The sequence below is a fragment of the Pristiophorus japonicus genome, chromosome 1 (genome assembly GCF_044704955.1).
Source record: "Pristiophorus japonicus isolate sPriJap1 chromosome 1, sPriJap1.hap1, whole genome shotgun sequence".
In the NCBI taxonomy this organism is placed as follows: Eukaryota; Metazoa; Chordata; class Chondrichthyes; family Pristiophoridae; genus Pristiophorus; species Pristiophorus japonicus.
The window spans coordinates 492,090,881-492,107,332 of NC_091977.1; the positions used below are offsets into that span (position 1 = coordinate 492,090,881).

General features: G+C 44.6%; 1 protein-coding gene across 3 annotated transcripts in view; it reads left to right on the forward strand.

Annotated features, from left to right (window-relative positions):
* The first annotated feature begins 4,777 nt into the window (after positions 1–4,777).
* The window catches only part of phf20l1 (PHD finger protein 20 like 1), a 152,697-nt gene continuing 141,022 nt past the window's right edge, over positions 4,778–16,452 (forward strand). For 2 of the 3 annotated variants that reach the window (XM_070895310.1, XM_070895320.1), the window contains exons 1-4: positions 4,778–4,896; positions 7,905–8,076; positions 9,910–9,994; positions 14,911–14,999. In XM_070895310.1, the coding sequence (XP_070751411.1) occupies positions 4,814–4,896; positions 7,905–8,076; positions 9,910–9,994; positions 14,911–14,999 (429 nt within the window). In that variant the 5' untranslated portion in view covers positions 4,778–4,813. The remainder of the gene's footprint in view (positions 4,897–7,904; positions 8,077–9,909; positions 9,995–14,910; positions 15,000–16,452) is intronic. The other variant, XM_070895329.1, reaches the window with a different exon arrangement.

Consider the following 16,452-nt stretch of genomic DNA (forward strand, 5'->3'; position numbering starts at 1 on the left):
TCTCTCTCGCTTCCTCTCTCTCTCTCTCGCTTCTCTCTCTCTCTCTCGCTTCCTCTCTCTCTCTCGCTTCTCTCTCTCTCTCGCTTCTCTCTCTCTCTCTCGCTTCTCTCTCTCTCTCGCTTCCTCTCTCTCTCTCTCGCTTCCTCTCTCTCTCTCTCTCGCTTCCTCTCTCTCTCTCTCTCTCTCTCTCTCCGCTTCTCTCTCTCTCTCTCTCGCTTCCTCTCTCTCTCTCTTCTCTCTCTCTCTCTCTCTCTCTCGCTTTCCTCTCTCTCTCTCTCTCGCTTCCTCTCTCTCTCTCTCGCTTCCTCTCTCTCTCTCTCTCGCTTCCTCTCTCTCTCTCTCTCTCTCTCTCTCTCTCTCTCTCTCTCTCTCTCTCTCTCTCTCGCTTCCTCTCTCTCTCTCTCGCTTCCTCTCTCTCTCTCTCGCTTCCTCTCTCTCTCTCTCGCTCCTCTCTCTCTCTCTCTCTCTTCCTCTCTCTCTCCTCTCTCGCTTCCTCTCTCTCTCTCTCGCTTCCTCTCTCTCTCTCTCTCTCTCTCTCTCTCTCGCTTCTCTCTCTCTCTCTCGCTTCCTCTCTCTCTCTCTCTCGCTTCTCTCTCTCTCTCTCTCGCTTCCTCTCTCTCTCTCTCGCTTCCTCTCTCTCTCTCTCGCTTCTCCCTCTCTCTCTCTCTCGCTTCCTCTCTCTCTCTCTCGCTTCCTCTCTCTCTCTCTCTCTCGCTTTCCTCTCTCTCTCTCTCTTCTCTTTCCTCTCTCTCTCTCTTCCTCTCTCTCTCTCTCTCTCTCTCTCGCTTCCTCTCTCTCTCTCTCTCTCTCGCTCCTCTCTCTCTCTCTCTCTCGCTCTCTCTCTCTCTCTCTCTCTCTCTCCTCTCTCTCTCTCTCTCTCTCGCTTCCTCTCTCTCTCTCTCTCTCTCGCTTCCTCTCTCTCTCTCTCTCTCTCTCTCTTCCCTCTCTCTCTCTCTCTCTCGCTTCCTCCTCTCTCTCTCTCTCTCTCGCTTCTTCTCTCTCTCTCTCTCTCTCGCTTCCCTCTCTCTCTCTCTCTCGCTTCCCCTCTCTCTCTCTCTCTCGCTTCCTCTCTCTCTCTCTCTCTCGCTTCCTCTCTCTCTCTCTCTCGCTTCCTCTCTCTCTCTCTCGCTTCTCTCTCTCTCTCTCTCTCGCTTCTCTCTCTCTCTCTCTCGCTTTCCTCTCTCTCTCTCTCTCGCTTCCTCTCTCTCTCTCTCTCGCTTCCTCTCTCTCTCTCTCTCTCGCTTCTCTCTCTCTCTCTGCTCTCTCTCTCTCTCTCTCTCGCTTCCTCTCTCTCTCTCTCGCTCCCTCGCTCGCTCGCTCTCTCTCGCTTCCCCCGTCTCGCTCGCGCTCGCTCTCTCTCGCTTCCCCCGTCGCGCTTGCTCTCTCTCTCTGTCTCTCGCTTCCCCCCGTCGCGCTCGCTCTCTCTCTCTGTCTCTCGCTTCCCCGTCGCGCTCACTCTCGCTCTCTCTCTCGCTTCCCCTGTCTCGCTCGCTTCCCCGTCTCGCTCGCTCTCTCTCTCGCTTCCCCCGTCTCGCTCGCTCGTGCTCTCTCTCTCTCTTTCTCTCTCTCTCTCTCTCTCCCTCCCTTTCTCTCTCTCTCTCTCTCTCTCTCTCTTTCTCTTTCTCTTTCGCTTCCCCCGTCTCGCTCGCTCTCTCTCCCCTGCCTTGTCCCCACCCCCTGGCTCTCTCCGGTCTGCACCGCGCTCCCTTCTCCCCACCCCGTCTCTCTGCCCTCTCTCTGTCTATCCAGTTGCTGTTACTGCACACTCATACTTTCAATATCATGCAGTTGTGTGTGTGTGTGTATTGTATTTTGTAAAGCATTGTCTGTATGTTTTGGCCTTTCATGGCCTGTCTCTACTTTGCTTACTGTCTCATTCCCTTCCTTTCACATCACTACAAAATGTTGAATCTTTGTGGGTGGAGATTAGAGATAGTAAGGGAAAAAAATCACTGGTGGGTGTATTTTATAGGCCCCCAAATAATAACTTCACGGTGGGGCGGGCAATAATCAAGGGAACAATAGAGGCATGTGAAAAAGGAACGGCAGTAATCATGGGGGATTTTAACCTACATATTGATTGGTCAAATCAAATCGCACTGGGTAGCCTGGAGGAGGAATTCATAGAATGCATACGGGATTGTTTCTTAGAACAGTATGTTACAGAACCTACAAGGGAGCAAGCTATCTTAGATCTGGTCCTCTGTAATGAGACAGGAATAATAAACGATCTCCTCATAAAAGATCCTCTCTGAATGAGTGATCACAGTATGGTTGAATTTGTCATCCAGATTGAGGGTGAGGAAGTAGTGTCTCAAACGAGCATACTATGCTTAAACAAAGGGGACAACAGTGGGATGAGGGCAGAGTTGGCTAAAGTAGACTGGAAACACAGACTAAACGGTGGCACAATTGAGGAACAGTGGAGGACTTTTAAGGAGCTCTTTCATAGTGCTCAACAAAAATATATTCCAATGAAAAAGAAGGGCGGTAAGAGAAGGGATAACCAGCCGTGGATAACCAGGGAAATTAAGGAGATAATCAAATTAAAAACCAATGCGTATAAGGTGGCCATGGTTAGTAGGAAAATAGAAGATTGGGAAAATTTTAAACGACAGCAAAGAATGACTAAGAAAGCAATAAAGAAAGGAAAGATAGATTACGAAGGTAAACTTGCGCAAAACATAAAAACTGATAGTAAAAGCTTTTACAGATATATAAAACGGAAAAGAGTGACTAAAGTAAATGTTGGTCCCTTAGAAGATGAGAAGGGGGATTTAATAATGGGAAATGTGGAAATGGCTGAGACCTTAAACAATTATTTTTCTTCGGTCTTCACAGTGAAAGACACAGAAACCATGCCAGAAATTGCTGGTCACAGGAATGTGGGAAGGGAGGACCTGGAGACAATCACTATCACTAGGGAGGTAGTGCTGGACAGGCTAATGGGACTCAAGGTAGACAAGTCCACTGGTCCTGATGAAATGCATCCCAGAGTATTAAAAGAGATGGCGGAAGTTATAGCAGATGCATTCGTTATAATCTACCAAAATTCTCTGGACTCTGGGGAGGTACCAGCGGATTGGAAAGCGGCTAATGTAACGCCTCTGTTTTTAAAAAAAAAAAGGGAGCAGACAAAAGGCAGGTAACTATCGGCCGGTTAGTTTAGCATCTGTAGTGGGGAAAATGTTTGAAGCTATCATTAAAGAAGAAATAGCGGGACATCTAGATAGGAATAGTGCAATCAAGCAGACGCAGCCTGGATTCATGAAGGGGAAATCATGTTTAACTAATTTACTGGAATTCTTTGAGGATATAACGAGCATGGTGGATAGAGGTGTACCGATGGATGTGGTGTATTTAGATTTTCAAAAGGCATTCTATAAGGTGCCACACAAAAGGTTACTGCAGAAGATAAAGGTACGCAGGGTCAGTGGAAATGCATTAGCATGGATCAAGAATTGGCTGGCTAACAGAAAGCAGAGAGTCGGGATAAATGGGTCCTTTTCGGGTTGGAAATCGGTGGTTAGTGGTGTGCCACAGGGATCGGTGCTGGGACCACAACTGTTTACAATATACATAGATGACCTGGAAGAGGGGACAGAGTGTAGTGTAACATAATTTGCAGATGACACAAAGATTAGTGGGAAAGCGGGTTCTGTTGAGGACACAGAGAGGCTGCAAAGAGATTTAGATCGGTTAAGCGAATGGGCTAAGGTTTGGCAGATGGAAACAATGTCGGAAAGTGTGAGGTCATCCACTTTCGGGGAAAAAAAAAACAAAAAAAGGGAATCCTATTTGAATGGGGAGAAATTACAACATGCTGCGGTGCAGAGGGACCTGAGGGTCCTTGTGCATGAATCCCAAAAAGTTTGTTTGCAGGTGCAGCAGGTAATCAGGAAGGCGAATGGAATGTTGGCCTTCATTGCGAGAGGGATGGAGTACAAAAGCAGAGAGGTCCTTCTGCAACTATATAGGGTATTGGTGAGGCCGCACCTGGAGTACTGCGTGCAGTTTTGGTCGCCTTACTTAAGAATATACTGGCTTTGGAGGGGGTACAGAGACGATTCACTAGGTTGATTCCGGAGATGAGGGGGCTACCTTATGATGATAGATTGAGTAGACTGGGTCTTTACTCGTTGGAGTTCAGAAGGATGAGGGGTGATCTTATAGAAACATTTAAAATAATGAAAATGATAGACAAGATAGAGGCAGAGAGGTTGTTTCCACTGGTCGGGGAGACTAGAACTAGGGGGCGCAGCCTCAAAATACAGGGGAGCCAATTTAAAACCGAGTTGAGAAGGAATTTCTCCTCCCAGAGGGTTGTGAATCTGTGGAATTCTCTGCCCAAGGAAGCAGTTGAGGCTAGCTCATTGAATGTATTCAAGTCACAGATAGATAGATTTTTAACCAATAAGGGAATTAAGGGTTATGGGGAGCGGGCGGGTAAGTGGAGCTGAGTCCACGGCCAGATCAGCCATGATCTTGTTGAATGGCGGAGCAGGCTCGAGGGGCTAGATGGCCTACTCCTGTCCCTAATACTTATGTTCTTATGTACTACTACCTGCCTTTCAATTAATTCCAGCCATGAACACTACTTAAAGAAAATAAAGTCTTGCATTGATATGACGCTTTTCACAAATAGCTTTACAGCCAATGAAGTACTTTTGAAGTGTAGTAATTGTAATGTAGGAAATAACTTGGGGGTTATGCTTTCAAGGAAAAAGAAAACTGAATTAGTCACTTAATAAAAAATCTTTTTCTTTCCTTAGGCAGTAGAAAAGGGTGATTAATAAAAGGAGGAGAGATAAGGATGAGCAGAAATCCCCCAAGTCGGCCAGGAATTGTGTTTGAGGTGGGAGCTCGTTTGGAGGCCCAAGATTATCTGCAGAAATGGTATGTGTGTTTTGTTATATTCCCATTTGTGTCCAAATGTGAATTTTCTGTAAAACTGGATTTCATTCAGCCCAGAATGATGAAACTACATTTTCCTCTAGAAACATAGAAAATAGGTGCAGGAGTAGGCCATTCGGCCCTTCGAGTCTGCACCACCATTCAATATGATCATGGCTGATCATGCACTTCAGTATCCCATTCCTGCTTTCTCTCCATACCCCTTGGTCCCTTTAGCTATAAGGGCCACACCTAACTCCTTTTTGAATATATCTAACAAACTGATATATTCAAAAGGATCCTTTTGTGTCTCAATCTGGGTTCAAACATCCCCTAAATTGATATCCACTAGCATTAATTTGGCATTTGTTCTCAGACACCAAAAGACAGCTGGTGTGAGGAACTGCATTAGGAGTGCTTTTTGGAGGTTAAAACTAAGGTATACTGTAGCGTAGAAAGGGTTTACTGTGCATTATACACTGGTACACCTGAAGTTGACACCAGGCATCCAAGATAGAAAGTATACTATTCTCCAGTTTCCCACCTTGGATCAGCAGTTAAAACTATTTTAAAAATATTTACAAAAATAAAGTCCTCTTGACCCTATTGCTTACTGTCATAGATAAGAAACACACACTTCTGTTGTTTGAGCACACACAACTCATACACTGCAATCAGGCATGTGACTTCTATCCTTTTAGCATGTGGTTCTAATAGCATTACTATAGAGACCTCACTCTGAGTTGGAAATGCCTCATCAAATCTGGAATGACAAGTAACTTGGACAGTTCATGAACATTAGGAACAAGTTCAGACTGAATTACTTCCTTAAGCTCTCAGCCAGCTGTTTGTCCTTATACTCGCGTATATATATATATGGCATATGTTGTTAAATTCATTCTCAGGATATAGGCCTCACTAGCAAGATCATCATTTATTGCCCATCCCTACTTGTCCTTGAGAAGGTGATGGGGGGCCTTCTTGAACCTCTGAAGTCCATCTGGTGAAGGTACTCACACAATGCTGTAAGAAGTTCCTCGATTTTCACCCAGTGACAATGAAGGAAAGGCGACATATATCCAAGTTGTGATGGTTTGTGACTTAGAGATGAAGGTGTTCCCATGCACCTGCTGCTCTTGTCCTACTAGGTGGTGGTGGTTATAGGTTTAGGAGGTGCCTTTTGGGAATTGCATCCTGTAGATAGTATACACTTCAGCCACGGTACACAGGTAGTGGAAGGAGTGGATGTTTAAGCTGGTGGATAAGGTACTGATCAAGTGGAGTGCTTTGTCCTGGATGGTGTCAAGCTTCTTGTGTTGTTGCAGCTATGCATATCCAAACAAGTGGAGAATATTTCATTACACTCCTCACTTGTTCCTTTTAGATGGTGGAGAGTTGGGAGGTGAGCCACTCGCTGCAAAATACCAGTCTTTGACCTGCTCCATTAGCCACGGTATTTATGTAGCTGAGTTCTGCTCAATGGTGACCCCAGGATGTTGATGGTGGGAAATTCAGAGATGGTAATGCTATTGATTATCAATGGGAGTTGGTTAGACTTTCACTTGTTGGAGACTGTCATTATCTAGCGCTTGTGTGGTGCGAATGTTACTTGCCACTTATCAGCCCAAGCCTGGATGTTGTCCAGGTCTTGTTGCATGCAGCATGAAATGCTTCATTATCTGAAGAGTTGCGAATGGAGCTAAACTCTGTGCAAGCATCAGTGAACATCCTTTTGACATGATGGAGGGAAGGCCATTGATGAAGCAGCTGAAGGTAGTTGGGCCTAAAACGTTGCTCTGAGGAACTCCTGGGGCTGAAATGATTGGCCTTCAACAGCCACAACGATCTTTCTTTGTGCCGGGTATGACTCTAGCCACTGGATAATTTTCCCCTTGATCCCCATTAATTGCAGTTTTGTCCTTGATCATCTCTCAATTTCACCCAAACGGACCAGAAAGAAAAATGAATGACCCTCATTTTTGAGACAAGAATCAGCTTTGCAAAGTTTCGAGCCATCAAAAATTTTCGCCTTCGTTCCATTGGTCTCTGGTTTTTCAAAATACCCCTTCTGCTTTTCATCCTAATGGGGAAATAAATTTCTGTCTTGTTCATCATAGGCGGTCCCTCGAACAAGGATGACTTGCTTCCACACCAAAAGTAGTGGGTTCACAGATGTTTCAATGAAGGACCTGATATTCCAATCCTGAACTCGAGGGGTGGAAGATGCCTGTGCGTGGATTTTTTTTTTAACGTGTGGTGACCGTAGCACATCAGCCACCACACGGGCTTGACAGAGCTAGGCCTTTATCCAGTGGCAAGGGTTAACCAGGACGACTGGAGACCTGCTCTGCTGCACGGACCTAGTGCGCACACATCACACTGTACATGTGTATATATTGCTGGTTATAATTGTAACGCCATTAAGGAGGGACTGTAGTAGAAATGATGCAGATGAAAGAATAATTAAATGGTAATACAGGTCCTAAAGGCTTCTTCCCCATCTCTACTGAAGGCACTGACTCATGCAAGGTTGGTTTCCATGGATGCTGACAGTCCTCTGGTGCATTTCCAATATGGTCATTATTCATGTGTGGGGCCAGCATTAATTTTTCATGGGTTATTTAACTGTGAAGGCATGGCACTTGAGCTCAATTTTGTCTTTCTGTGTTCCTTTGCCACCATTCAGTGTCTGTATAGGCACCCTTTTCCAGTACAGAGCCTGGGGAGCTGTGGCCAATTATATCACTACTATTGGCCAATTGAACGCTGCTAACTTGACATGAAAATCGAACTTGGGATCTTCCGGTCTGTATGTCAATAGTGCTATTCCAATCGATGCATTTACTCATTCGGCTATTCTGAGAGCTCAGGATTTGAAGGCGTATGGTTAACCTATAATCGCTATAAAGACTACAATCTCTATCGGAAGCAGATTATCAAAAAACCTTACATTGGTTCATTTCATAATTAGCAAATGATTTGTCTTCCCTTTCCCTTTGTATCACCTGGAGGTATACATCACGAATTGAAAAGATCGACTATGAGGAAGGGAAGATGCTGATCCACTTTGAGAGATGGAGCCATCGGTATGATGAATGGATTTACTGGGATAGTCATCGCCTACGACCTCTGGAGGGACAGTCACTACGAAGAGAAGAACTCAAAGACGATGAAGAGATTACAGTGAGTGAAAATTTTGAGACCAGGAGGCTTTGCTAGAAGTAGATCTCGTCCAGAAGTATTTTTTGCTATCGTTAATGGGAAAAATTCTTGCTGAAGATTGTTAATTGTAGACCAGAATTTGTTTTTGAAATAGTTGGCTACTTTCTCCCCCACTTTTCTCCAATCTCCAAGTGCTGCTTGCAAAGGCCAAAAAAAGAAATCCAGAATCATTTTGAAAAAATAAGGTAACTGTTCTACTACCTGCAATGGAATCCTTTTCTGATTGGCAGGAATGTAAGCACCATCTTGAAATAGTGAAAGATATGCCCCACCCTTTCACTTCCCCCTGCTTCTGCTGAATTCCCATATATCAGGGGAGTGGGACGAGCTGGATTGCTCTTCGAAAGAACATACTCGATGGGACAAATGGCCTCCTGTGCTGTACTATTCTATGATTCTATGAAATGTTAACGACATTGGGGGGGGCGGGGGGGGCGCGGGAGGGGCAGGCAGGAGAATATAGACAAGGAAAATAAACCTTCAGGTGGCTGTGATGCCTGATCAGCCAACATGAGAGCAGGAAATATCAGCTTTGTCACAGGTGATCCAGGAAGAACAGAAGAAACAGAATTTTAGAAAAGGTTTTTATAGTAACATCTCGATAGATTTGGAGAGAATATCCCAAGGGGAGTCACTTTGGAGTACAATTGCGCAGCATTAGAGGAGATCTGGGAGAATTTTGCCTCTTTATTTTGTGCTCTTGAGTCCTCTACTTTGTGTATATATCTATCTGTCTCTGCATGTCGCTGCCTGTCTTACTCTGTTTGTGACTATACAGCTATTTTTACCTCTTACTCATGTACTCTCTCCCTCTCTGATTTTCTCTCTGTCCGCCTCTCAATCTGTGTCCTGTTTCCCATGCCTGTCTGTCTCTCTTGTGTCAGCTTAACTTGGCGGTAGTACTCTCGCCTCTGAGTCAGAAGGACAGGGATTGTGCCCACTTGGGGGACTTGAGCACAAATGTCAGCCTGATACTTCAGTGCAGTACTGAGGGAGTCCTGCATTGTCAAAGTTGCCATCTTTTGGATTTGATTTTAAACTGACACTGCATCTGCTTCTTCCGGTGGATATAAACGATTCCATGGCGTTATTCAAAAAAGACCAGGGAACCTCGACTGGTGGATCTGACCAACATTCATCCTTTAATCAACACCTCCAAAGCAGATAAACTTGTCATTTATTTGTACTTTTTGGGGTACATACTGTGTGCAAATTGGCTGCTGTGCTTGCCTACTTAAGAGTGACTACATTTCAAAAGTAATTCAATGGTTGTGAAGCACCTTTGAACAAGCTGATGACATGAAAGCAGCTATATAAATGCAAGTATCTCTGTCTTGCATTCTCTCTCTGTGTCTCTGTCTTTTGTGCTCTCATGTAATTTTCCCCAGCCACTCCATCCCTCTCTGTACATCTTTCCCTCGCCTGTCCTCCCCGTCTCCCTCTCACACTCTTCCCTTCCCCCCACCCCCACTTTTTATTGTTTCTGTTTGTGGGTCACTCCTCTCTTTCATTCAGTGAGAAAGATATGGATACTGAAGGAAATATTACAAGGAATTTCACAGGCTCTTGATCAAACTCCTAATAGGAATTAGAAGAAAGAATTAGGACCGTTTCAAGGTGTGGAGCGATGTGGCAAAGCTTGACAAATTTAAGCATAACTTGGTAAATTATTTAATTTTAATTTTAAAAAAATCCATGGGAAAGGCTCACTAATGTTCAGGTTTTTTTGGATTAAGTTCCAAATAAACTCATCAATTCCTGAAAATTGAGGGGAAAATATTTTTTTCTGTGCAGGATTTCAAAACTGGAGATGAGGTTCTGGCCCGCTGGACGGATTGTCGCTACTACCCTGCCAAGATTGAAGACATAAGCGAGGAGGGTAAGTGCAAGGAATGTTCAGGTTTTCTCTTCATTTCCTCCCCATTTCTACTTCAAGTGCTGGTTATTGCTAAGTTATGGGTCTACGTGGCCATTCTCCAGATGCAAGTGAGTGTTGATAAACTGCTCAACGACATTCTTTTCTTACATGGTGCCAATTTACATTTCGGACCTGAACCTCCCACACAATTTTATTTCCTCCTTCAATTCTGTTGATGGCTTTCTCACCTCTGGGCTGGCAATTTGAAATTCACGGGGTTGGGGGTAATATATTAGCATGGATAGAGGATTGGCTAACTAACAGAAAACAGTCGGGTTAAACGGGTCATTTTTCGGTTGACAAACAGTGACTAGTGGGGTACCGCAGGGATCATAGACATAGAAACATAGAAAATAGGTGCAGGAGTAGGCCATTCGGCGCATCTAGCCTGCACCACCATTCAATAAGATCATGGTTGATCATTCACCTCTGTACCCCTTTCCTGCTTTCTCTCCTTACCCCTTGATCCCTTTAGCGGTAAGGGCCATATCTAACTCCCTCTTGAATATATCCAATGAACTGGCATCAACAACTCTCTGCGGTAGGGAATTCCACAGGTTAACAACTCTCTTGAGTGAAGAAGTTTCTCCTCATCTCAGTCCTAAATCGGTGCTGGGTCCTCAACTATTTACAATTTATATTAATGACCTGGATGAAGGGACCGAGAATAATGTAGCCAAATTTGCTGATACAAAGATAGGTGGGAAAGCAAATTGTGAGGAGGTCACAAAAAATCTGCAAAGGGATATAGACAGGCTAAGTGAATGGGCAAAAATTTGGCAGATGGCGTATAATGTGGGAAAATGTGAGGTTATCCACTTTGGCAGAAAAAACAGAAAAGCAAATTATAATTTAAATGAAGAAAAATTGCGAAGTGCTGCAGTACAGAGGGACGTGGGGGTCCTTGTGCATGAAACACAAAAAGTGAGTATGCAGTTACAGCAAGTAATCAGGAAGGCAAATGGAATGTTAGCCTTTATTGCAAGGGGATAGAGTATAAAAGCGGAGAATTCCTGCTGCAACTGTACAGGGTATTGGTGAGGCCACATCAAGAGTACTGCGTACAGTTTTGGTTTCCTTATTTAAGGAAGGATATACTTGCATTGGAGGCTGTTCAGAGAAGGTTCACTAGGTTGATTCCGGAGATCTTAACTTATGAAGGTAGGTTCAGAAGATTGAGAGGTGATCTTATTGAAACATAAGATAATGAGGGGGCTCGACAAAGTGGATGCAGTGAGGATATTTTCACTCATGGGGGAAACTAAAACTAAGGGACATAGTCTCAGAATAAGAGGCCGCCCATTTAAAACTGAGATGAGGAAGAATTTCTTCTGAGGGTTGTAAATCTGTGGAATTCTCTGCCCCAGAGAGCAGTGGAGGCTGGGTCATTGAATATATTTAAGGCGGAGATAGACAGATTTTTGAGCGATAAGGGAATAAAGGGTTACGGGGAGCAGGCAGGGAAGTGGAGCTGAGTCCATGATCCGATCAGCCATGATCTTATTAAATGGCGGAACAGGCTCGAAGGGCCAGGTAGCCTACTCCTGCTGCTATTTCTTACGTTCTTATGTGTCTCAAACAGCCATATCAGAAATGGCTGGCCCATTTCCTATGCAAAAAGTCACTGAATTTCATTAAAGCACTTTGAGATGTTTCAGTGTTAAAGTCGTAATAGAAATGCAAGTGTTTCTTTTATTTTAAAACTGCTAGTTCAAATTTTAACGTCCTGGTAAAGAGTTATTCCTGAGTTTCCCTCCAACTTGTCCTTCCTCCTATCCTCCCTCAGCGTTTGTAGTGAGTGACTCTTCGTACTCAGTGATTTCAATCTCCTTCATAGTTCCCCTTGCCCTCTACTCTGAATTAAATGCCCTCCTGTCTTTCATACACTTCTCCCTCCATGTAGTCTCTTCTGCTTATCATCTCCATAGCCTCCCCACTCATGTGATTATGATCACTGGCAGGGTCATTTCTGACCACTTGTTTGTATCTCTCATTAGTCACATCCTCATCATCATCATCATAGGCAGTCCCTCAGAATCAAGAAAGACTTGCTTCCACTCCTGAAGTGAGTTCTTTGGTGGCTGAACAGTCCAATACGAGAGCCACAGACTCTGTCACAGGTGGGACAGATAGTCATTGAGGGAAGGGATGGGTGGGACTGGTTTGCCGCACGCTCTTTCCGCTGCCTGCACTTGATTTCTGCACGCTCTCGGCGTTGAGGCTCGAAGTACTCAACACCCTCCTGGATGCACTTTCTCCACTTAGGGTGGTCTTTGGCCAGGGACTCACAGGTGTCAGTGGTGATGTCGCACTTTATCAGGGAGTCTTTCAGGGTGTCCTTGTAATGTTTCCGCTGTCCACCTTTGGCTCTTTTGCCGTGAAGGAGCTTCGCATAGAGCACTTGCTTTAGGAGTCTCGTATCTGGCATGCGAACTATGTGGCCTGCCCAGCGAAGCTGATCGAGTGTGGTCAGTGTTTCAATGCTGGGGATGTTAGCCTGGACGTTAGCTTGGTGTGCCTGTCCGCCCAGGGGATTTGTAGGATCTTGCGGAGACATCGTTAGTGATATATCTCCAGCAACTTGCAGTGTCTTCTGTACATTGTCCATGCCTCTGAGCCATACAGGTATTACTATAGCCCTCTTGTATGATGATGTACAATGTACATCCTCCTATCTCCTGCCAACTCCACTTTCTTTTGCATCAGCCCCCAGGTGGTTCACAACTTCACACTCTCAACTCCATTGTCTTTGGCTCTCCATTCGCCATAGTACAACAGTACCTCTTGATTTTCTCAACCACTCCCTCACCTCCAACTTTTATGCCCCTGTCCCCCGCAAAACCTTCACTGTCACCCATCAGTTTGTTCCCTCCCTCCCCAAGTACGGCCCCCATCTTTTCTTCCTCAAATCGAAGGGGTGCAGACTTGAGCGAATCGGAGCATAACTGGCTCAGCCATCCATCCCCAGATCTAACTGGAAAATCTCAAGCTCTATTGGGCCAGAACTGCTCATTACTCTGGATTCATTCTGGAGAGCAAAGATAACCCCCAGCTTATTTTTTCCAGTAACAGTCGCCTCTTTTACCCCTCTCCTCTGCCCCATCACCCTCAAAGTGTACGGAACTCATAGATTTCTTTGTGATCAATTTAGTGGTATCTGTTCAACTGTCTCGGCTGCTTTCCTCTTCTGCACCAAGCCAAGCCTCCCCTAGCCACCTCCAACCTAGCCCATAACCTCTGTGTCTCTAATATTTCTTCCATCCTCACTCAGCTCATCTCATCCATGAGATGCACATCCTGACCCCATTCCCATAAACTGCTCACCATCCAACTTCCCTTTCTTGCTCCTATGCTAACTTACATTGTAAATAGTTTCTTCCTCTCTGGCACATTCCCTACTCTCTTTCAAAATTTACATTATCACCCACCTCAACAAAAAAAAACAACCTTTGACTCCACCTTGCAAACTACAGAAATTCATCTTTTCTCTCAAACATGTTGGCCCCTCCTAGATCCATGTCAATCGCTCTCACAATTCCTGTTTGAATCTTTAGCAATGGATTCTCATTCCACCCTGGACTGTTGCCCAGGGAGCTGTTCTTTGCTCTCTGTTCCTCTTTATCTACATGTTGCTCCTTGGTGACTTTATCTACATACGTGGTGGAAGCTTCCACATGACACCCAGCTCTATGTCTCCATCACTTCTTTCAGCCTCCTTTATTACCTCTTTGTTCCCAGACTGCTCAATCGATATTTAGTATGGATGATCCATACTTTTCTTCAGCTAAGAATTAAGACCGAAGCCATTGTCTTCATCTCTTACCAAAGACATTGTACTCTGGCTATCGATTCCATGGCCCGTCCCCGGTCATGGTTTCAAGCTGAACAAGATTGTTCACGACCTCCGTGCCCTATTTGACGCCAAGCTTGGCTTCTAACCTTGTATCCTTCCTTGTCACAATGATTGCTTACTTCCACCTATGCAATATCACATGCCTCCACGCCTATCTCTCATCCATTCCTTTGTTAGCTGCAGACACAATTATTCCAATGGTCTCCAAACCATCTTTCTATCCTCCAGCCTTTGGAAACTTCAACTCATCGAAAACTCTCCTGACTATATCCGGTACTGCTTGTCCATCACTTCTGTCCTTGCTGGCCTACATTGGCTCCTGGTCCAACAATGGCTAAAATTTTAAATCCAAAGCCTCCCTGTCTCTAACTAGCTGCAGCAACACCTCCTTTTTCACCACCACGCGCATGCACACGTTTTTCTTATGCATTCCCCCTTACCCTCACCTCACCATTGATGGCCTTGCCTTCCCTGCCCTTCTGTAAGTGCTTCTTTAAAACCCACCTCTGACCAATCATTTGGTTATTCCTCCTAATTGCACCTCCTTTGGCTCGACAGCAGTTTTTTTTCCCCTTGCACCTATGTGAAATACCTTGAGACTTTTGCTATGTTAAAGGTGCTACATAAATGGCGGTTGTTAATGTCTCTGACTTCACTCTCCCTTCCATTCAATAATACATTATCAGAGCTAAGCGTTGCGCTTCTCTTCTGTAGTGACTGTTGAAACTTTACTGTAAAGACTTGCATTGATTAAATAAATGAATAGGTTGCATTGTTATCAGACACTGGTCACCGTGCAGCATGTGACTTTTGTAACCCACTAATCCTCTGACCAGAATTGTCTGCAATAGTGGCTGAAGGTGTGATCAAGAGCTGTAGGAATGAAATAGCCAAATAGAAGGTTTCAAATTAAACCTTTGTGGTTGATTCAACATAGATACAAATGCTTCCTGATTTCTGGTTATCTTGCAGTGTATTCTCCTAAGATGAACCGATTATAATTGCTTTAATTGACTCTTCATAGGTACCTACACAGTGCAGTTTTATGATGGAGTCATACGCTCTCTGAAGCGAATGCATATAAAATCAATGCCAGAAGACGCCAAAGGGCAGGTAAGCTCATCACCAGTTGATTGTGAAGGGTGTGCTGTTCATCAACTCCATCTTCCCCTACCCCAAACTAACCTATGTGTCACTGAGGCTAATTATAGTATCTCTACCACTGCCCTGGCTGAGATCAGCTCAATGCAGTACAGGCTGACTTTTGACCCAATTTCTCCCTGGTATGTTTGTCTCAGCTACTCAATGAGAAAGACACCTGAGGGGCTGGAGTGCATTTTTTTAAACTTGCTTCCCTCTGCTGTTTCTGGAATTTAGGAGTATAACGAATAAGGCAGATGAGCTGAGAGCACAGGTAGACACTTGGGAGTACAATATTATGGCTATTGGAGACATGGCTAAAAGAAGGGCAGGTATGGCAACTCAACATACCTGGTTACAGGATTTTCAGACGGGATGGGGGGGGTAAAAAGGGAGGGGGTGGGTCGGGGTATTCATTAAATAAACTATTGCAGCTATGAGGAGGGATGATATGTTAAAGAGATCATCAAACGAGGCCATATGGGTCACACTGAAAAACAAAAAAAGAGTGATCACACTGTTGGGAGTGTACTACAGATCCCCAAACAGTGAGTGGGAGATAGAAGAGCAAATATGAAGGCAAATTTCTGAAGAGCAAAAACTATAGGGCAGTAATAGTAGGGGATTTCAACTATCCTAATATTAACTGGGATAAAATTAGTGTGAAGGGTATAGAGGGTGCGGAATTCCTAAAATGCATTCAGGAGAACGTTTTTAGCCAGTATGTAGCAAGCCCAACATGGGAGGGGGTGGTTCTGGATTTTGTTTTAGGGAATGAAGCTGGGCAGGTGGAAGGGGTATCAGTGGGAGAGCATTTAGGTGCTAGTGACCATAATTCAGTTAAATTTAAGGTAGTTATGGAAAAGGACAAGGATAGACCAGGAATAAAAGTTCTAAATTGAGGAAAAGCCAACTTTGCTAAGCTGAATGTTGATTTAGCCATAGTGGACTGGAAACAGCTACTTGAAGGTAAATCAGTGTCAGAGCAGTGGGAGGCATTCAAGGAGGAAATCCGGAGGGTTCAGACCAAATATGTGCCCTTAAAGAAAATGGGGTGGGACTAACAAATCTAGAGGCCCCTTGAATGTCTAGGGACATACAGGGTAGGATAAAGAAAAAAAGGGAGGCTTATAACATGTATGAAATGTATCCTAGGTTGTTAAGCGAAGCAAAAGAGGAAATAGCAGAGACTTTTCAATCCTCTCTGGCTTCAGGTGTGGTGCCAGAGGACTGCTAATGTGGTACCTTTGTTTAAGAAGGGAGAGAGGGATAGACTGAGTAATTACAGGCCAGTCAGCCTAACCTCAGTAGTGGAAAAATTATTGGAAAAAATCCTGAAGGACAGGATAAATCTTCATTTAGAAAGACACGGATTAATCAAGGACAGTCGGCACGGATTTGTTAAGGGAAGGTCATGTCTGACTAA